General features: G+C 46.4%; 1 protein-coding gene and 1 long non-coding RNA gene across 7 annotated transcripts in view; one reads left to right on the top strand and one right to left on the bottom strand.

Moving 5' to 3' along the window:
• Positions 1-16770, top strand: part of Rnf213 (ring finger protein 213) — a 97053-nt gene extending 80283 nt beyond the window's left edge. For all 6 annotated transcript variants that reach the window (XM_052194816.1, XM_052194817.1, XM_052194818.1 and 3 more), the window contains 14 exons: positions 957-1051; positions 1924-2083; positions 3184-3352; positions 5112-5203; positions 5689-5940; positions 8389-8521; positions 8676-8759; positions 9556-9736; positions 9939-10140; positions 11148-11225; positions 11752-11946; positions 12477-12566; positions 12660-12838; positions 14880-16770. In XM_052194816.1, coding sequence (XP_052050776.1) covers positions 957-1051; positions 1924-2083; positions 3184-3352; positions 5112-5203; positions 5689-5940; positions 8389-8521; positions 8676-8759; positions 9556-9736; positions 9939-10140; positions 11148-11225; positions 11752-11946; positions 12477-12566; positions 12660-12838; positions 14880-15033 — 2064 coding nt within the window. In that variant the 3' untranslated portion in view covers positions 15034-16770. The remainder of the gene's footprint in view (positions 1-956; positions 1052-1923; positions 2084-3183; positions 3353-5111; positions 5204-5688; positions 5941-8388; positions 8522-8675; positions 8760-9555; positions 9737-9938; positions 10141-11147; positions 11226-11751; positions 11947-12476; positions 12567-12659; positions 12839-14879) is intronic.
• LOC127693730 (uncharacterized) lies at positions 4164-20906 on the bottom strand. Its single transcript, XR_007979740.1, has 3 exons — positions 20813-20906; positions 18242-18346; positions 4164-4719 (listed from the first exon to the last, which is right to left on the bottom strand). It is a non-coding gene; the product is annotated as an uncharacterized LOC127693730 (long non-coding RNA).
• Between the last annotated feature and the right edge of the window lie 19 nt (positions 20907-20925).

The raw sequence follows: 20925 nt of genomic DNA, 5'->3' as shown, positions 1-20925 counted from the left end.
CACAGACTTGTTCTGAGGACCATTCATGGTATCCAAACAAGTACCAACCTGTACCAAAGGCTTCTAGCCCAGGGTTGCTCCATGCAGCACCACAGGTGTTCTCCATTGTGAGGCCTGGGCCATGCTTGCAGCACAGTTAGCAGCATGTGTGGCCTCTGCACAATAGATAAAGATTTGAATGGCCAAAGCTACCCAACGCGGGACGAGCTACAATGTCTCAAGACATGGCCACAGGGCCATGAGCCCCAGTGGGCTGCTGGTGGGGATAACTGCATCCTCAGACCACATAGCAGGGGTCGGCAATGCTACAGAATGGGAAAGACATCCCATAGTGGAGAAAGAAGGGAGTCACCATCCTGGAATAGCCAGGCTTGTACCACCCCAGGCACTGGCTGCAGTAACACATCAATCATTTAGGACGAGTTGTGGAGGGAAGGACTGAGGCAGAAAAGGGTTCTTCCCCAGGCTGACCCAGGCTCTGGGAGTCTGTGACTGCTGTGGTGTGCCGTGGGCCGTGTGTCACACAGTACAGAGCTATACCATCTAATTTTTTTCAAGGGGCCCTTGCAAATAATAAATGTCATGGTTGGATTTTTTTTAATTGTCATCGTATATTTTTTAAAAAAAATCAGGCTGAAAGTGAGTACTGCTGCTTCTTATGATGTTAGATAGTAAAGCCCTAAGATGAGTGTCCAGATACAAGAGAGGAATAAAGAGGTGGGTGTGAGAAAGAAAAACTGTACTTCAAATTTTCCTATACTATGTCAATCAATTTGGGATTCAAACTCAGTTTTATGTCTACTTTTCATAAAAGTTTGCACCACTGTTACCATACTTATAGTGTCCACCCTGTCCCCAGAGTTATATTGCACTCGAAGGAACCATCCCTTTCTATGGCAGTGCAGGGTTGTTACACAATAGCTCTTGTGCATATAACAACACTGTGTTCACTTTAGTGTGGCCAGCCCATGCAAGAGAGCATCTGTCCGGACTGTCGTCTTCCAATCGGAGGCCGTGATCACAAGCCGCGCGAGGACTTCCATGTTATCAGGTACATTAGCTGCTTCTTCCCTGCTAGCAATCAGCCCTGGGACTCAGGACTGCTTCTACTCCTTTGTCTAAACTGTCACTAACGTTTGTGTGAGGGGTAGGTTCTCAGACACCAGGACGTCGTAAAATCCTTAGTAAAAACTGTCTGTTATATAACATGACACAGAAATTAGACAGAATGCCACTCCTGTCCCCATGTGCTCACAGTCATCTAGACTGTTTACAAGGCCTGTCACAGATGAGTGCTATAAGTAAGTCTAGACAGATAAGTCTGACCCCACAGTTCTAACACAATGGAGCTCCTTACTCCTTATGACTGATTGGTGGGGCCTCCTATCTACAGCACAGTGTGTTCTGGTACTTCTGGTGTAGTTGAAGCTGCTTCTCTAAGCTGAATGTCCTTGACATGCAGTATTTTTGCAACTGAATGTACACACTGTATCTCCTACCTACTATATATGATGCAAAATGTTCTACCAGACCTTGGATCCCAATTATTGGGGAAATGAGAAGAATGTGGAAAATACAACATGGCTGCAAACTGTTGCAAACTCTAGTGGCCTGGGGACACATGCACGCCTCTTTCCTGATGCCTCCTTGGGAGTCAGCAGCAGCCACTTTAAACTGAGCCTTGGGCTGTTGACCAGCTAGAAGGGAGGTCTGAAAAGATATGTAGTCGTGCATCCCAGGCCAAGATAGAGGAGTCGGAGGAAGGAGGAGGAGGAGGGGGACAATGATGACAACAACTTTTAATGTTGTTTCCTTGGAGCACGGAACCCTACCTCCATGCTCCTGAGGGTCTAAGACATCACCCTAGAGCTTAAAAGATTAACTTCTTTCAATCTTCACCTAGTTTCTTCTCTTTCTTTCCAGAAACACTGAGGACAGAACGCAGACTGGCCATGTGTTGGGAAGCCCACTGACCAGTGGTGCAGCAGAAGCATCTGACCGAGGGCAGTCCCCAGTGGTCTTTCTTCTCACCCGGCTACTCACTCACTTGGCTATGCTTGTGGGAGCTACCCAGAATCCCCAGGTATTTGTAATAAGCTGCTACTCAAGAGTTCTCTTGAGCTGCTAGAGAAGAGCTTGCTATTGTTTCCTGTCAGCCCTTATGTCGTGAGCCTAATGTTGCAGTTCCTGTGGGTTAGGAGGAAGCTGGGGGTGCATAGGCTGCCAGGTCCTAGAAGCCTAACCTTTGCCACCATGGCACAGAATGAAATGAAGTACTTTTCAGATTATTAAAATCCATTTCTTTTTTTGTTTGTTTGTTTTTGTTTTGGTTTTGGTTTTGGTTTTTTTTGAGACAGGATTTCTCTGTATAGCCCTGGCTGTCCTGGAACTCACTCTGTAGACCAGGCTGGCCTCGAACTCAGAAATCCGCCTGCCTCTGCCTCCCAGAGTGCTGGGATTACAGGCGTGCGCCACCACTGCCCGGCTCCATTTCTTTTTTTATTAATATTTTTCATGGTGCTCTTGAGATAAGAGTTCTACCATGGAAGGATACAAAGTACAGTTTTCTTTTTAACTGATACCAACTGGTTTTTTGCTTTATGAGACTTGATGTCAGGCTGAAGAGATGGCTCAGTGGTTAAGAGCACTGACTGTTCTTCCAAAGGTTCTGAGTTCACTTCTAAGCAACCACATGGTGTCTCACAATCATCTGTAATAGGATCTGAGGCCCTCTTCTGGTGAGTCTGTGGACAGCAACAATGTACTCACATATATAAAATAAATTTAAAAAAAAATTTTTAAGAGCAACTCAGTGTCACCTGTACACAAGGTGTAAGGATCGGATGATAAAGTTTATTTTCAGAGAGCAGCATAGAGAAGCTAAGGCCATCCATGCTGCATCTCTACCCTATAAATACTAGCTCAGAGGACAAAAAGTTCAAGGTTGATGTCTCAGATAACCCCACAGGCAGTGTCTGCCTGTTCCTTCTCCCACCTCTGTTGCTCCATCACGCTTAGAAGTCACCCTCTGATTTGATGCTGGTGTTTCCCACCTCTGTTGACGTCATGCTTAGAAGTCATCCTCTGATTTGATGCTGGTGTCTTCCTCTTCCTGGCCTCTGCTGCGCTCGCCATCTCCACGATATATGAGGAATTGTTAATGTTTTGTTTCATTACTCCCAGGCCCTGATGAATATCATTAAGCCTCAGGTCCAGGACCCACAAGACTTCCTACAGCAGCACATCCAGAGAAACCTGGACCAGCTAACCAAGATGCTGGGCAGGAGTGCAGACGAGACCACTCACGTGGTACACCTCATCCTGAGCAGCTTGCTCAAGGAGCCGCACAAGAGTAAGCAAAGGGCAAAGAGCTAAGCCAGGCTAAGGAATGCCATCCCAGGACTCCTGAGTGAGGGAGGGCCATAGACCGATGACAGCTGTAATCTAGTACCTGGGGAGCTGAGGTAGGAGTAACCTGAGCTCTCCGGTAGGCTGGGCTTCACAAGAGAGAGGGGATGGGAGAAACAGAAGCCTGAACTCTTACTAGCAGGCTGAAGAAGTCGCTCTGCTCTCAAACCACCAGGCACCTAACAAGGATCTTCCACCTTTGGTACTTGAGAGTGTTTACACACAAGTGCAAACCTATTGTGTTGGAGACACATGCCAAGCAAGAATCACACCCAAGAACCAGTTATTAGCCTTGCCTCTGAATTTTACTAAAAATTCCTTGGTTGTAGACCAGTCTCCTAGTTGACAATGGACCATTTCCATGCACACAAATTCTCCTAGTTGACCACGGGCTGTTTCCATGTACACAATTTATTTGAGAAAAGGCAAGTACTGCTCACTGAGCTGACAGTTGTGTTCTAGGCATTTAAATCTACCAAGAAAAGGCACGCAAGATGATTTGATAAACAGCACTGCCGGGCGGTGGTGGTGCACGCCTGTAATCCCAGCACTCTGGGAGGCAGAGGCAGGCGGATTTCTGAGTTTGAGACCAGCCTGGTCTACAGAGTGAGTTCCAGGACAGCCAGGGCTATACAGAGAAACCCTGTCTCGAAAAAATCAAAAAACCAAAAAAAAAAAAAAAAAAAAAAGAAGATAAACAGCACTGAAGATGTTATTAGTTTTTAAAAAAGATTTATTAATTTATTTTACATGTATGTGTGTCCTGTCTTCATGACCAGCAGAGAGAATCAGACCCCATTGCAAGATCCCATGAGGCTGCTGGGAATGGAACTCAGGTTTCTGGCTACTACTCTTGCAGTGTTCTTAACCACTGAACCGTCCTTAAAGACGTGAAGATGGCATTGTTAAAAATGACTTTTTCTTAACTGCAAATAAAAACAAAAAATCTTTGATTTTGGTGGTGCTGGGATTAATGCATGGGGCCTTGAACACGATAGGCGAACCTTTCTGTACATCTGTGCAAAGGAAAGTCCTGGAATGATCTTTTAAAAACCATCAATGGAAAAACAATGGTATGGAGTGTATTTTATTAAGGTGGGGTCCACAGCTGCTCAGTACATGTGTGGAGCTTGGAGGACTTGTGGAGTTGGTTCCCTCCTTCACCTAGTTGAGAGAAGTCTCTCTTGTTGTGGCTGTTGCTCTGCATATCAAGGATAGCTGGCCTGTGAGCTTCAGAGTCTCCTGTCATCACCTCCCATCTTGCAGTGTAGAAATTACAGGTGTAAGCTGACACACCAGGTGTTTGTGGGGCTGCGGATAGAGTCAGGTTGTCAGGTTTGCAAAGCTCTTACCCACCACCCCAACCTTCTAAAATAAGATAACAACAACCAGACAGGGGCTGCCCACAAACAGCCTGCTGTTCTGGGCTTGAGATTTTAAGTTCTGTTGTTAGAATTTTTGTTCTGAATGGCTTCATGATGACAGCAATGAAATCAGAGGAATTGTCTGAAGCTAAGGAATCATCTCAAAGCCAATGCAGCAGATGACGGAATCTGGGGCTGTTAGCATCCTTAGGGTACTAAGGTTCTGCCTCTGTACTGACCTCTGTTGGCACTTACCTGGTACTTACTGTACCAGTAAGTACTGTAAGATGCTAGGGCTCTTACTCTAGGGCAACCCACACATTCTTGTTTTGTTTGTAGAGGTGTTAAATTTTGATGCAGAATTGTCAACCAAGGGATCCAGAAACAACTGGGAGAAGCATTTTGAAAGTCTTCTTCTACGTGAACTGAAGGTAAGCTGTGACAGTTGTTTGGCACTTCTGTCTACAATAGAAGTAGGGGTTTCCCATTCATCTGCTGAGGAATCTTTATCCATCATCCCTGGCAAGGGACTCTAGGATACTTCTCTGAGCCTCAGGTTTCACTGCCCTTGACCTACAGCTTGCTTTAGAGAGCTAGATGTGAGAGTATGAACCAGATACACTACCTTACAGAGAGACCCACAGAATGCACAGTAGTCACAGATGAAATACTCTTCTGTCAGAGAAGAACACTGCTGAAAGGAAGAAAACATAACAGAAATAAAGTAGAGAGATGGAAGGAAAGCAATGAGTAAGGCGGGCGTCTGAGTCCTGTGCCTTCAGGGAGGCCAAATCCTACAAGGAACTGTTAGGTTATAACAGAAAGCAGCAGTGCAACAGGCAAGGTTGGAGGGCAGCCATAGCATGTGTGCAGCATTGTCTCAATTCTAGAATTCTGTTTTATTTTCTTCATCCAGCACCTTGACAAAACCTTGCCAGCTATAAATGCTCTTATCAGCCAAGATGAGCGCATCAGGTCCAACCCTGTGACCAAAATCATATATGGGGACCCAGCAACCTTCCTGCCTCACTTGCCTCAAAAAAGTGTAGTTCATTGCTCGAAGATTTGGAGCTGCAGGAAGAAGATCACAGTGGAGTACCTGCAGCACATTGTGGAACAGAAAAACGGCAGAGAAACTGTACCTGTCCTCTGGCACTTCCTCCAGAAGGTACAAGCGACTCCTGGTTGACCTCAAAAAGAACCAGGAAGCCCTGAACCTGTGCTCAGAACAGTGACTCCTAGGGCAGGGCCAAAGCTCTGAGTAGCTACTAGTGCTGTGGCTTTATGAGAATATTGGTAGGAGGAATCTCAAGGCCTTCTGAAGTGTAGTCACAGGTAAAAATGACATATGGGTTGGTCAGTAGTCCTCGGAAGAGGATTGAGGGCCAGGAGGCCAGCTGGCCGCTCAGCAACAACAAAAAGGGTACAGGTCATCTGCAGTGACAGCAAACATTCAAAATGTGAAAACTTCCAACTTTTAAATCATCTAGACACAGACTGAATCTGGGAGTGTGAGGTGGAAGTCGGTTGGGAAGCTCTGAGGTGCAGCGATCCTGTCAGACAGAGGAACTCAGTTTCTGTCACCCACTGAGCCCTGGCCACAGTGAGCTTTGTTGCTACCCTGAGCTCCAGTGTCGAGTGTTCACAGCAGTAACTGCTTACTCAAACTGTCAGTGCTGTGCCTTCTCTCAGGGTGGTTTTCTTGGGCTGAGGAAGCTTGGGTCTAAGGCTTTGGAACATTGACTACTAATTAATGCCTCTTTGCTTCTATCAGTTTTTCACACACTCAGTCACACAAGCACAAGAGACCACTTCTATATCTTTCTTTTTTTTTCCACTTTTTTCTTTTTGGTTTTTTGGATTTGGTTTTTTGGAGACAGGGTTTCTCTGTATATCCCTGGCTGTCCTGGAACTCACTCTGTAGACCAGGCTGACCTTGAACTCAGATATTCACCTGTCTCTGCCTCCCAGAGTGCTGGGATTACAGGCGCGTGCCACCACTGCCTGGCTTCTTTATCTTTTTAATTTTAATAATTATACACTTTAATGGTGTTCATTGTGACATTTCTTACACATGCACACAGAATGCACTGATGAAGCCAACCTTCCTTTCTACCTCTTCCCTCCATCTGTCACGTACCTAATGAGCTGAGAAACTTTTAACAATGATCAAATCACCGCCTCTCTGCCCACATGGAACACACTGAGGCGGTCGCTGGAGAACAATGGAGTACAACACTGGCTACCATCCCACCTCTAGGCCACCTTGTAGCTCATACATGAGTATGCTGTACTTATCTTCCTGTATGTGACTTATTTCACTTACTAAAGTTACTTCTTGGGGCTGGAGAGATGACTCAGTGGCTAAGAGCACTTGCTGCTCTGCCAGAGGTCCTGAGTTCAATTCCCAGTACCTACTGGGTGGCTCACAACCACTATGATGTGACTTGATACCCTCTGCTCAGAGCACTTCTATACATAGGGTAAATAAATCTTTCAAATAGATTAGTAACCTCTGAGCCAACTACAGCCATTTTCCTTCTGGCAGCAGGAGTTTGTACATCTTAAGCTCAGTGGTTGTAGGTCTTCCTTTGTGATACACACCACACACACTTTGCCTATTCATCTGTTGATGGGCATCTAGGTTGAAACTCCTAGCTGTTATCACTGAAGTCACAGAAAGCATGGGTGTGCACATGTTATTTATGGTCTAATGAGTATATAACCAGAAGAAAGGCTACACTGTTTGGTAATTAACATTTAATTTTTGGGGACCCTACCTACTCGGACATAATAGCTTTTCTAATTTATACTCAACTGGCAATATTCCTTTTTCTCCATATCCTGGCCAGCATTTGACACTGTTCTTTTCACTGGCCGTCTGTCTGGGGTAAGATAGTATTTCAGTATGTCACTGATGGGTCTTTCCCTGATAATTAATGATACTGGACATTTCTTCTTCATATACTTGTTGGTCATCTGTAATTCTTAGAAGTATCTATTCAGTTCATTTGCCCACTGTTATTGGGATGGTTGGGCTATTGTTAAGTTTTTGAGTTTTTTACATACTTACTCTGGAAAGGAGCTTTTTTTGGACAAATGTCTTGACTTCTATTCTGTAATTCTCTTCTGCCCCTGTTGACTGTTTCCTTTGTTGAACAGAAGGTTCTAGGTCACTTGTCACCTCATCTGTCAATTGGTGCTTTTGGATTCCTGTCCAGAAGTGACTTCACTTCAGCACATTTCCCGTTTTCTTCTGGCAGTTTTGGGTCTTACATTTAGGGATCTGATCCATCCTGGGTTGATGTTTGTACTGATAAGATTTAATCCTCAAGGCAGCTCTCGCCATTGGATTTTGGCGCATAAGTTTGGCTCTGGGTGTCAGGGCAGAGTGTAGAACAGTATAACACTGAATGCCATTTGTGTGTACTTAGAGAGAGAATGCAGTGGCCCTTTAACTGTTTGTAAATTCTATGGTATGTCACCATATAAAATGGAACACTGAGCAGATTAAATCAGCCATATCAATCCCCTAAGCAGCCACAAAATATACATTCTGGCTAGCATTTCTCGGGTAAATCAAGGCATCACTACTAAACCACCTTCCTTTCTGCAGGAAGCAGAACTAAGGCTGGTGAAATTCTTGCCTGAGATCTTGGCCCTGCAAAGAGACCTGGTCAAACAGTTCCAGAATGTCTCAAGAGTTGAATACAGCTCCATCCGAGGCTTCATTCACAGTCACCACTCAGGTACGACTCTACTCAAGCTCTACAAAGAAGTCATGACCATTGTGTTCAACAGATAAAGGGGTGAGGGCTCAATAGTATGTCACTGGGCCCTAAGTGTTCAGCATGAAAACTTGGCTATATTGTTGTCACAGTTCTGAAATGCTTTGCTCAATAGATGGGCTGAGAAAGCTGCTACATGACCGAATCACCATCTTTCTGTCCACGTGGAATGCACTGAGAAGGTCGCTGGAGACCAATGGTAAGTGTCCTCCTCCTTCCAGCAGTGTCACCACAGGATGTGCTGTGTATACAGTGCTCTGAAGCCCAGTGTTGCCTGTCACACCCAGCACCATGCAAGCTCTCTAGGTGTCCTCAGATGGGGGCTGTCTTAGTTAGGGTTACTATTACTGTGATGAAACATAATAGCCAGCGTTGGGGAGGAAAAGGTTTATGTGGCTTATTTCTTCCTCAGCGCCGAATCATCAGAAGAGGTCAGAACAGGAACTCAAACAAAGTGGGAACCTGGAGGCAGGGGCTGATGCAGAGGCCATGATGATGAGGGTGGGGGTCAGGGGAGAAGGTAACTGCTTCCTGGCTTGTTCCCTGTGGTCTGCTCTTGCAAAGCCCGGACCACAGGGAATGCCCCACTCACAACTGCTTGTCCCTCCCCTACAAATCATTGATTCTGAAAATGCCCCCATATGCCTGCCTACTGCCAGTTCTTACAAAGGTAGTTCTTACGTAAGGTTGCCTCTTTTGTGGTGACTGTAGCTTGTATCAAGTTGACATAAGACCAGCCAGCACAGAGGGTCTGGGAGAAGTATGGTGGCCTGAGAGTCTTCATCTTCTTGAATCCAAAAACTCAGTTTCAAGAGAGAGCTGGAGGTCACTGAATAGTTGTCTGATTAAAGACAAGACCTTAACTAGGCTCTGTGCTCTGTGTGACGGGCTGACCACATCTGTGTGCCTCTTTTTGTCCCCTCACCTTGATGCTGTGGCTAAGACTGCACGGTGCAGCTTACTTGTCTGCCAAGGAAAAATCTTGTCATTTCTAGGTGAGATTAAGCTACCAAAAGATTACTGCCGTTCTGACTTGGATCTGGATGCTGAATTTGAGGTCATCCTTCCAAGGCGACAGGGCCTAGGTCTCTGTGGAACTGCTTTAGTCAGCTACTTGATTAGCCTACACAATAATATGGTCTACGCAGTGCAAAAGTACTCCAATGAAGACAACAGGTGGGTGTACAAGCCAAGAGTGTGATGCTTGCCCATACCTGGGCTCCCGAGCCTCTGCCACCTTCTGCTCTTTCCATGGCAGACCCCCCTCCCCCCAGAGTGGCCCAAAGGCAAGCAGCTTTCACCTGCTCAGACCACACAGGCTGAGACAGGAGTGCCCCTGCGGCTGCTCTCCACATCCAGCGTGTGTCTTGTCTCTCAGCTATTCTGTAGATACCTCTGAGGTTGCTGAGCTTCATGTCATCAGTTATGAGGTGGAGCGGGACCTGACTCCACTGATCCTCTCCAACTGCCAGTACCAAGTGCAGCAAGGTGGGGAAGCCTCGCAAGAATTTGATCTAGAGAAAATCCAGCGGCAGATCAGCAGCCGCTTCCTCCAGGGCAAGCCCAGGCTGACCCTCAAGGTAAGCTGAGTCTGTCACTAGCTAATGTGCTTAGTTATGTCAAAAGTAAGGTACCATTCGGGCACATTTTGGGGGTACACTGAACCACCAACAGTCTCATCTGTGTCATCTCCTTCCCACTCGAAGCATGCATGGCCACAACTCCATTAGTCTCCTGGCTGAAGCCATTTGGTGCCACCTTCTGCACCTCAGTCCCCTGGAGACATTCTCCAGTCTCTAGGGGACTTAGCATTTTGATTTTCTGCCATTGTTCCCTGTTCCTCAGCACTCCATGCCCGAGGGGACCAGTGTGTCAGCTCTGTGCCCACACCTTTAACTGCCATGGCATACCTGTCATTTTAGCCATCTAACACAGGGTCCTGGGTCCTCTGTGTTGGGCGCCTGGCATGGCATTCCATTGCCTTCCTTCACTTGGCACAGAGGCCTGTGGCTCCAGCTCAGGTTTCCAGTTACCTTAACTCAACTGTCTGCCCTCACACATAGGATTCCTGCCACCTATTGAACACAATGGCAGAGCCACATTCTGTTCCTTCACCTGGACTGCTGGGGATCCTTCCAGTCCAGACAAATACATGACATGTAGGTTTATTCATTTCTATGTACATACATAAGTTCATCGTATAGCTTACAGCTAGGCTGTGACTTGGATGGAGCCCAGAGCTATTTATGATTCACTCTGACAGCCCTGTTATCTCCTGACGTGACTCCCTTGGGAATGAGCTACCCTCCTACATCTGCTCCTCCTGGTGCTCCTTGCACACTCAGTGTGCTACAATATTCTGTATGGCAGGATCTCTGAAGCCATTGTAGCAAGGCTTCATTGTTGTGTCATTGTTTTCAAAGATGGCGCCTGCAGCATAGACATCCTGGGGCAACACTGCAGGCTTTAACAGGAATGCCTTGAGTAGCTGGGTGCTGCTACTGAGTCACTGAGGGAAGATGTGTTTGCCATCTAGTGAAAACAGCCACTGTGGATTTCATCTCTAAAACTTTGTCTCTCACTTTAGGGAATACCCACCCTGGTATACAGACGGGACTGGAACTACGAGCATCTCTTCATGGACATCAGGAACAAACTGGCACAGGTGATCTTGATAGCCCTTATCTCCTGCTGGGCGGTTCTATCTACTAAAGATATAGTTCCAGCCGCATCACATGTACTGTGAACACTAGCATCTCAGTGTTTTCATAAGAACCCTGAGACTCCTGGAGTCCTGTGCTTTCCACAACAGAAAGCAGAACAGCAGATCACCAACATTTTTAGCTGGGTTTAAATGCACTGACATCGTGTGGGGCTGGTTTCTATATCACAGTTGTGTGTACTTAGGCTAAACAGCCAAAGAACTTGCTGTGTCCTTGCTCTTTCCTAGCAATTCTGAGAGGAAGATGAATGGCTGTGTCTCCTCATAGTGTTGGTTTGAGGTTCTATTAGTTTGTGTCTATTTCTGTGGCATCTGGAGTGCTGTCTGCACTGAGTGTGTACCAAGCATCAGGCTAGTGCCTTCTGGAGAGCCTGTCCCAGCTCAGGCTTCAGCAGTGACAAAGCTAACGTCTTCTCAGTTGGTGAGAAGCATGCCCAACCATAAACTCAACCTTACCTTTTGTTCTCAGAACCCACTCCCTAACTCAGCCATCAGCGCCATCAGTGGACAGCTACAGTCCTACAGTGACACCTGTGAAGCCCTGTCTATCATAGAAGTCGCTCTGGGTTTCCTAAGCACGGTTGGTGGGGATCCTGGAATGGACTTGAATGTGTACATCCAACAAGTCCTACAGATGTGTGATCCAACAGCTCAGGTCTTAAAGGTAAGCACTAGTGCCAAGCCTAGGGGTATACCAGTACTCAGGAAGAAGAGGCAGGGAGATTGCAACTCCCAGGCCGACCTGGGCTACACAGTAAGTTCCATGCTATACTACGCTTCTGAGTAAGACCATGTCTCAAAAGAAGGAGGGGAGTCCTGTTGGAAAGGATTGCATGGGAAAGTGTTGGCATGACCCTTGCCAAAAGCTCCTGCCTGCTTCCTAACTATGCATCAATGTAGGCAGAATCAAGAACATTCCTCACCCAATCAGTCTGCCCTGTACGCAGTATACTTGGGTCAGTAGACTGACACGTGCTCCATGATGTCATCTAGGCAGGGCCCACTGTCTGTGAGCACTGCAGATCTGTACAGAGTGTGATGTCATGAAGAGACAGACATAGGTCAGTTGAACTTGTGGATAAGTGTCTCATGACAAGGGAAATAGAATGAGCTCAAGACAGAAGTGGAGGAATGTGCCTATGAGGTGGCATTTAGATTCTGAAGTGCACATGGGTGGCCCTGTTCCTCTTTCAGGCCTTACACAGATGTCAGCTGAGACACATCATTGCCCTTTGGCAGTTCCTATCTGCACATAAGTCAGAACAGCGGCTGCGACTGAAGAAAGTGAGTCTCCCCTCCGTTTTCCATTGTGAAGTACTCTGTGTGGTAGCACTCTTCCCAGGCCTTAATGTATCACTTGCCCATCCTTCATTTCAGGAGCTATTTCGGGAAATTGATGTGAAGTACAAAGAGGCCCTCAGTCCACAGCACACGAGACTCCTCAGCACGTTCCTGAATGAGGCAGGCCTAGACACCTTCCTCCTGGAGCTCCATGAGATGATTGTGCTGAAACTCAGGGGCCCTCAGACTGAGAGCAGCTTCAACCCCAGATGGAGGTACAATGCTCTTCTGTTACTGTGGCTTCCCCTAGGCTTAAAGATAGTTCTGCCTTATAGTCCAAGACCCTTTTTGTGTTAATGTTCCATGCCTTTGGTAATTTGTAGATTTGGTTTGCTTTGGTTTTCAAGACAGAATTTCTCTGTGTAGCTCTGGCTGTCCTGGAACTCACTGGGTAGATCAGGCTAGCCTCAAACTGAGATCTGCCTTTGCCCTGCTGCCTCTCTGCGTCTTGTCCCCTCTGCCCCTCTGCTCCCTGCCACTGCCAGGATTAAAGGTGTGCTTTTTGGTTTGAGTTTTCTATTTAATTAACCCCTTGTGATTAAAAGAAAAAAGAAAAGTCAGAAGTTAGGGAAATGGCCCAGTAGGTAAGAGTGCGTGTAGGGACAGATCCCAGGCACCCACATCAAAACCTGAGTGTGGCTCCATATGCCTATACCCTCAGCTCTGGGTATATATATATATAAAATGGGGACTACAGGCAGATTCGGTGGAACTCACTTGCCAGCTGACAAAAACAAAAGCAAGTTCCAGGGTCCAGTAAGAACCTATCTCAAAGAAGTAAAATGCAAGGTGATAGAGTAAGACAAAATGTCACCCTTAGGCCTCTGGACACACCTGGACAAGCATGTGGACACATGTAACATACTACACACACAAAAAGGCAAGCACTCTGGAAGGAAGACTGGGAATATAGCTCACTGGTAGAATGTATACCTTACATACAAACATCTGGGTTCATTCCTCAGATCTGCATACATGAGGCATGGTGACACATGCCTATAATCCTGGCACTCAGGAGTTTAGCAAGCAGGTCATCATCAGCTACACTGCAAGTCTGAGGCCAATCTCTGGGCCATATGAAAACAACAAAACTCATATTCTCTTCATAACAAGTAAACTAACTTTGTAAATACACATTAACTTTTTTTCAAAAAGTTGATAGTGAAAGCCACACCAGTGTAAAGGCTGACAAGTGTGTCAGTCTCACAGTCCAACAGCGGCATGCCCTTTTAATTGGTACACCCCTACTCTGGAGCTCTTAGTGGCTGGGTGCATTTCACACTCATCAGCCGTTGTATATGACACACTGGATTGCATCTTGTTAGTTTTTGTTTATTTGAGGAAGGGCCACTTATCTTTTGTTTTGTTTTGTTTTTGGATTTGGGGTTTTTTTTTCCCCCCCGGACTTGGTTTTTTCGAGACAGGGTTTCTCTGTATAGCCCTGGCTGTCCTGGCCTCGAACTCAGAAATCCGCCTGTCTCTGCCTCCCAGAGTGCTGGGATTACAGGCGTGTGCCACCACTGCCCAGCTAGGGCCACTTATCTTAATTTTAATTTTTATTATATGTATTTGTGTGTTCTGCCTGCATATATTTGTCTGTCAACACTTTAATGTCTGATTCCTGGGGGAGGTCAGAAAAGGGATCTGATCCCCTGGAATTGGAGCTATAGAGATGGTGTGAGTCACCAGGCAGGTGCTGAGAATCATTCCCAGGCTCTGGAAAGAGTAGCAAGTGCTTGTAACTCCCAAGTCATCTCTCCAGCCCTGGCTATTTATCTCTTAACAGTTTGAAAAGCTCTTAAAAGTGTTCTCAAGCTTTCAGTTTTAAGAAGTAAAATCTGATAATATTTCTTATAAAGCATCTACAGGGAAAAATACAAGCAAGAGTCTACTTTATTATATTCAGTTTATAAAACCGCTCTTTGAAGCCAGGCGGTGGTGGTGCACACCTTTAATCCCAGCGCTACGGAGGCAGAGGCAAGCAGATCTCTGAGAGTTCAAGACCAGGGTAGTCTACAAGAGTGAGTTCCAGGACATGCAGAGATACACAGAGAAACTCTGTCTTGAAAAAACAAAAACAAAAAACAAAAGCCCTTGGGCCTGGGCTTCCAGATCAGCATAGGAGCTCAGTCCTGACTGACCTAAGATTCTCAAATGTCTAGCCTTGGCAAGCATCTTGGTCCTCTTGAACCAGAAAGCACAACCACTGGCTGGGCTGGGATGTTACAGAAACTCTCTCATTCCTTGATTTCACAGCCTCAAGGAGACTCTAGTGAGTTACATGGAGACTAAAGACAGCGGCGTCCTTCCAGAAGTGGAGTCACAGTTCCCAGAAGAAATACTCATGTCCAGCTGTGTCTCGGTGTGGAAAACAGCTGCCACACGGAAATGGGACCGCCAATCAAGGTAGAGCAGTTCAGCCTTCAAACCCAATTGCAAAGAGGTCTTCCTCACCTCCTTCCACAGTTCCCAGAATGGGCTGTGGCTTCTGTGTGAAGGAAAGTGTGGGCACAGACTGGACTCAAGGCCTACATCCACCCTTCAATGTGATAGCTTTTTGAAAGCCAAGCTATTTTTTTGGAATCTGCCTATTTCAAAATTTCCTTAAGTATGATGAAAGGAGATTGTCAATCAACTGCCCCCTGAACATTCCAGAAGAAACAAGAGAACTACAGTAAGGTTACACTCAATACTGATCCTTATTAAGACTGCCAGCCTCTTACCTCATATACCATGGCCACCACTTTGCTGCACAGAGAGAAGAAACTCAGGGTAGTTGATTTTTTTTTTTTTTTTTGTATTCTATTACTTATGTCTAGAAGAATCGCAGTTTATCTTTCTTCCAGACCCTTAATTTCTAAGTAGTATACACATATCTCCCTTTTTTTGTAAGATGTATGAAAATTGCCACACTAATCCAAGGAAATCCAAGGTGCTGATAAAAGTTGTAAGGCCTCATGAACAAGAGTCAATGTGTGAACAAACCCACTATGAGTCACTGCCAAACACTCACTGAGAACTGGACAGAGTGTGAAGGAGGCTGCGTACACTCGAGAGCCGGAAGTAGAGTGGGTGGTGGAGAACTTGCCTTCCATAGCAAAGCCCTGGGTTCTCTCCCCAGCACTGCAAGTGGGAATAGGGACAACAAACAATAAAACAGTCCACAGGTGGCAAAGCACTTTCCAGTTCTCATGTCTTGATGTGTCAAATAAAGGTGTGTCAGTGTAAGCTCTCATTAGAGGTATTTGGGAGCTGGGAACATGGCAGAGCCCTTGTCTGTGGTGCCCTAAAGTCCAATTCCTAGCACTGTTAAAAAAAGAAAGATATTAGGAAGTACCGTGGAAAGTTGCTGATTGTGTAGCTGTCCAATAAGCATGCAATGTGATCTTAGCTTCCCTGAGCACACATATCTGGCCCTTTCTTTGAATCTCAGCCAAACCAGTTAAACCAGTTAAAAAGAAAGTAGAAAAAGAGCCCCCAACTCCCCCCCCCACACACACACACCCTCCTTCCTCCCATCTCACTGTAATCGCCTTTATTTCCCTCCATTCCTCTGGACTAACCCTATTCCTGGCAACTCACCATCATCCACAGTGGTGTAAGAATAGCCATGTTTACAAGTTGGAAGTCATTTCCTTCACAGACTCAATGAACTTGAACTCTAGGGAGGGCCCTTGTACTTTGAACATCCATGGACTCTGCCCTGCCAGCAGGAGGTGCATCTGGAACCATGCTCTGACATGCTCCTCAAGCCTGCTGTGGGGACCAGACCCTGTACTCATAGCAATGGTGACCTTTCATTCTAAACTGTGAGAGTACCTGTCCTCGGATGTCTGCAGCCCAGGTTTTTGGGTACAGGGCTTAAAGAACTTGCCATCTTTGCCTTGGAACTCCTGTGATCCATCCAAGGGCAGCTCAGCCCTATACTTCCTGCTGTAAGGCCCCTTTTGGCTTTGGACTAGGCATTTTTTTTTCTGTCATGAAGAATTTTTAATTAAGATGTTTTATTTTGTATGCTATGCTTTTAAAGTTGTAACTGTCTGTATAGTATTACCCACTGTGTCTGTATACAATGCACGGATCTAACGCTGGCAAAGTAAACTGCATTGTGTTTGCCATACCTATTTTAATAAACTTGAACTTCACAGCTAAGAGTCCTGTGTGGGTTGCGGAGATGGCTCAGTGACTAGGAGCACTTGCTGCCAAGCCTGACAACTTGAGTTCAGTCTCTTGAGGTCCATGTAGTAGAAGAAAAGAACTGGTTTCTCTAAGCACCTGCATGTCCATGCATAAGTACACGCACACACACACAGTTTCTTTCATTAAAAAAAATAATGGATTTAAATTTTTTAAAATCCTTTTGAGGGCAGAGCTTACATTTATGACACACAAGCTTTTTGGAATGGTTTTGGTTTTCTATGGCAGTGTTCAGATTAGCACATGGGTGGTGCAAGAATATTATTAAGTTTGATAGAGACAGCTCTGATTAGAGTCTTCTGCCAGAAGGAGCCTCACTGAAATTATCTACCAGCAAATGAAGATGAGCTGACTTCAGTGAATTGGGCTGGGGATAAGGAAGACCCCTTAGGAACAGGAAATAAAGGCAGGGAAGAGAAGCCTGATTCAGATCCCAGGTCTTTCCTAAAACGCAAGATTGCTATTTGATAGCTGAAACAGCCATGAGCTACTCAAGCTAACAAAGTTCTAATGATTAACTGTCACCACGAAGAAAGCAGTGGCTCAGAGGGCTCAGCCAGGACACACGGTGACCCACGTGTGGGTGCCCCAAGTGCACCAGGTGTGAGCAGGATCATCTGTCATGTGTGCTGCTGTGTGACTGCCTGGAGAGATGTGGGCAAACGTCTATTTACCCCAAACAGTAAGTTGACAAAAAAAAAGACCCAAAAGTGACTCCAGACAAGTCTAGCTTAGTCAGGTATGGGGCACAGGTGACGCAGAGGCTAAAATGACTGCACCCTGGGGCTCCCTGGGCTCCTGACATCTCCACAAGTCTCTCCCCCAACCATTTCTTACTGCTTATATAACCTTGGAGACGGTGAGTCTTGGGAGTTACGGGCTTTCATGCCTAGTAAGTTACTCCTGAGCCTCTCTGCCTCTCAGCCAGTGTTTCAGTTAGGAGAAAATATCTCCACAGCAGATAGATAGCGTTGAATGTCAGGCTACAGAACCAACTGAGCCTGGAGAGGTGACTGCTGGCCCCAGAAGGAAGCCACAGGCTCTGCTCCTTAGTTTGCTACATGAACCTCAGCACAAATGTTCAGAATCTCCATGCAACTGGACGAGGAGCGTGAGGAAAGCACCCCTTTCCTTGAGAGCAGCGCTGCAACTCTCACCTCTAGCACTCTGGTGCTTCAGAGTCCTCTGGGGCAAGAGTGAGGAACAGCAGGTGCGGCCTGTACAGCAGCCCCGTGCTCTTGGGCACTTTCTCCTGGGCTTCCCTTCCCTCACCCACATATCAGTATCAGTGCTCCTTTCAATCAACACCTCAGCCATAACTTTCTCAGAATCCACAACATCTTCTGCCCCATCTCCATTGGTATGAATGGTTCCCAAACACCAAACCCTGACCACTCTTTAACAAAGCCAGGCTGGCCTACCTGAGTACGGGTGTTGCCTCTTCTATCTGCAGGTTCGGTGACAACAGGCCAGCCATGTGAACTCTTTAAAATGAAGTTTCTTCCTCTGCAAAATGCTTTGCTGATCTGTGGTAAAGTAACATAGGGCAGATAAGCAATAGCACAGAGGCTGGTATACAGTGAGCTGTGGAAAAACTCAGCTGAAAACCTGCTGGCTTTCAGGTCCTGTTGGCTGTTACAGGAAGCCTTTCCCAAGCAACAAGCTCTTGAAATGTCTATTCAGATACCTGATGTAGCCATACACTTCTCTGAATTCTCCTAGACTGTAAGCCAGCTGCTATCTCAACTTTAGCTGATGCTGTAAACACTTATTCACCACATTCACGCTCACACACTCACCATGCTCACACTCACGCTCACCACACCCTCACACGCTCACGCTCACACACTCACCATGCTTACACACTCACGCTCACATACTCACATGCTCACCACGCTCACGCTCACACACTCACCATGCTTACACACTCACGCTCACACACTCACATGCTCCTCACGCTCACCACACTCACTCTCACACACCATGCTCACACACGCGCTCACACTCACATGTTCACCACGCTCACGCTCACACTCACCATGCTCACACACTCACATGCTCCTCACACTCGCACACTCACCATGCTCACACTCACTGCACTCCCACCTTGGGACATTTATACCTTTGTTCCCTCTGCCTGCCACATTCATTTGCTTTCCTCTTTGTCCTTCGCATGGACGGTAATGAATTCTAGTCATTTTTGTCCCCATTACCTTGCTCATTCCCTTCTTCCCCTACTGAAGCCACGTATCCCAAAAAAGATCCTCCTACTTCCCTGTGGTGTGTGTGTGTGTGTGTGTGGTGGCCATACCACTGAAGAAAATGACAATCCACCCCACAGTAACCATTAAGTGCCAAAGTTCTTCAGGGAGCTGCAGGACAACTTTCAGGTCTACCAAGTCTCACACAGGCCATTCCCACCTCCAGTTCAAAGTCTACTTCCCATATTTACTTATAATTTTCCCTCACAGCAGCACAACATGGTTGTACATACTCTCCCATCTTCTTTTTCTGAACTCAATGCCAGGGTTTACTAGAGCTCAGAAGGAAGAGACCCCTGAAGAATTACTGGTCTAAGAAATAAAATATGAACCACCTATTTCTAATACCAAAGAAGGTACCTTAGACACACATAAGTTTACCAGATCATAAAAAAGCAAGAGGTTGTAACTGCCAGTCCTTCTGGCTGGTATCTACTTGCCTAAACTCTTTTGTCTTAAGGAAAAAATAAACAAAAGCCTACAATCTAGAGCTGGAGAGCTGGTTCAGCAATTGCCAAATGTGTGCTGCTGTTTCAGAGGGCCCAAGTTCAATTCCTAGCACCTATGTCAAGAGGCTCACAGCTCCTGTAATTCCAGCCCCAGGGGAACCTAACTCTCCTGGTCTCCCTGGGCACCTGCACTCATTATACAGACAAGAATAAAAATAAAGCAAATCTCTAAGAAAACAAACTACAGTTTACTGAGCTCCTATCATGGAGACGGAGGGATACACATTAGGCAAGGCCCTGGGTCCTAAATGGACAGGGTGGACATTTGGGGGAGGAGACCTATACTAGAAACAGAAAGATTGGTCTGCATTAATACCCACCCAGTGGGAAACTACTAATGGGACAAATATGCTCAAGAATATAAAAACTACAGTTCTGCACCAAATCGTTGGGCATAGTCAATTTTGCATTGTTTTGGGTTGACACCCTGTAATGGCTAATCTTGTTTGTGGACTTGACTATATCTGGAATGAACTAAAACCTAAGGGTCTAAATACCTGCCCTGAATCGAGGGCACAGCTTCTGGAGGCAGCCTATATAAAAAGACATGAAAGAAGGAAGCTTTTGTCTGTGTCTGCTTGCTCTCATTCTGGATGGCAAGCTCTAGATCCCCTTTACGTATTTTCTATCAGCTCTCTTCCTCTAGAAAACCCTAACACACACACACCCTGGTCTGCAGAATCCTTTATTTTATTTTGGTTTTTGGTTTGGTTTTTTTTTTTTTTTTTTTTTTCCCGAAATGGGGTTTCTCCGTGTAGCCCTGGTTGTCTTAGAGCTCAATTAGTGTAAACCAGGCAGCCCTCGTATTCAGGGATCCACTTGCCTCAAATGCTGGGATTAATGGAGAGCACCACCACTCCTAGGACCCTCGACTTCACTGGTTTTTGATGTGTTATTTCGGACTGAGGATTCCTCACGACCGGTACAACTGAAGGATCTATGCTGCAAAGGTGTCTCAAGTTTAGAGGGCGGGTGCCCATACTCAATGTGTCCATGTGCGGACCCGAACCTGCCCTCAGAGCTACAGAATCTGCATTCTGCGATTCTGGACAGAGATTCCACGGTTAGTGGAACCGTGTGGCCCCCAAGGGCTCAGTGTGTGCGAGGCCTGCAACTGCTGTCAATCTTTTCAGAGCGGGGCCGAGGCTGCTTGAGAGGGCTGGAGGCGCCAGGTAAGGCGCAGAGCGTGGCTTGCATTTCCAAAACCCGAACGCCAACCCACCTACAGGACCGGGGACGCCGGCGTCTGAGAGAGTCGCGCGGGAAGAAGCCAGCGCTCGACGCCCAGCACTGCCGTGACAGCGGCCCCTGGTGGCGGTGACATCAGCTGTAGCG

The sequence above is a fragment of the Apodemus sylvaticus genome, chromosome 10 (assembly GCF_947179515.1).
Source record: "Apodemus sylvaticus chromosome 10, mApoSyl1.1, whole genome shotgun sequence".
NCBI lineage: Eukaryota > Metazoa > Chordata > Mammalia > Rodentia > Muridae > Apodemus > Apodemus sylvaticus.
Note: the sequence above shows the minus strand (reverse complement) of the source record. Positions and strands in the feature narration are given on the sequence as shown.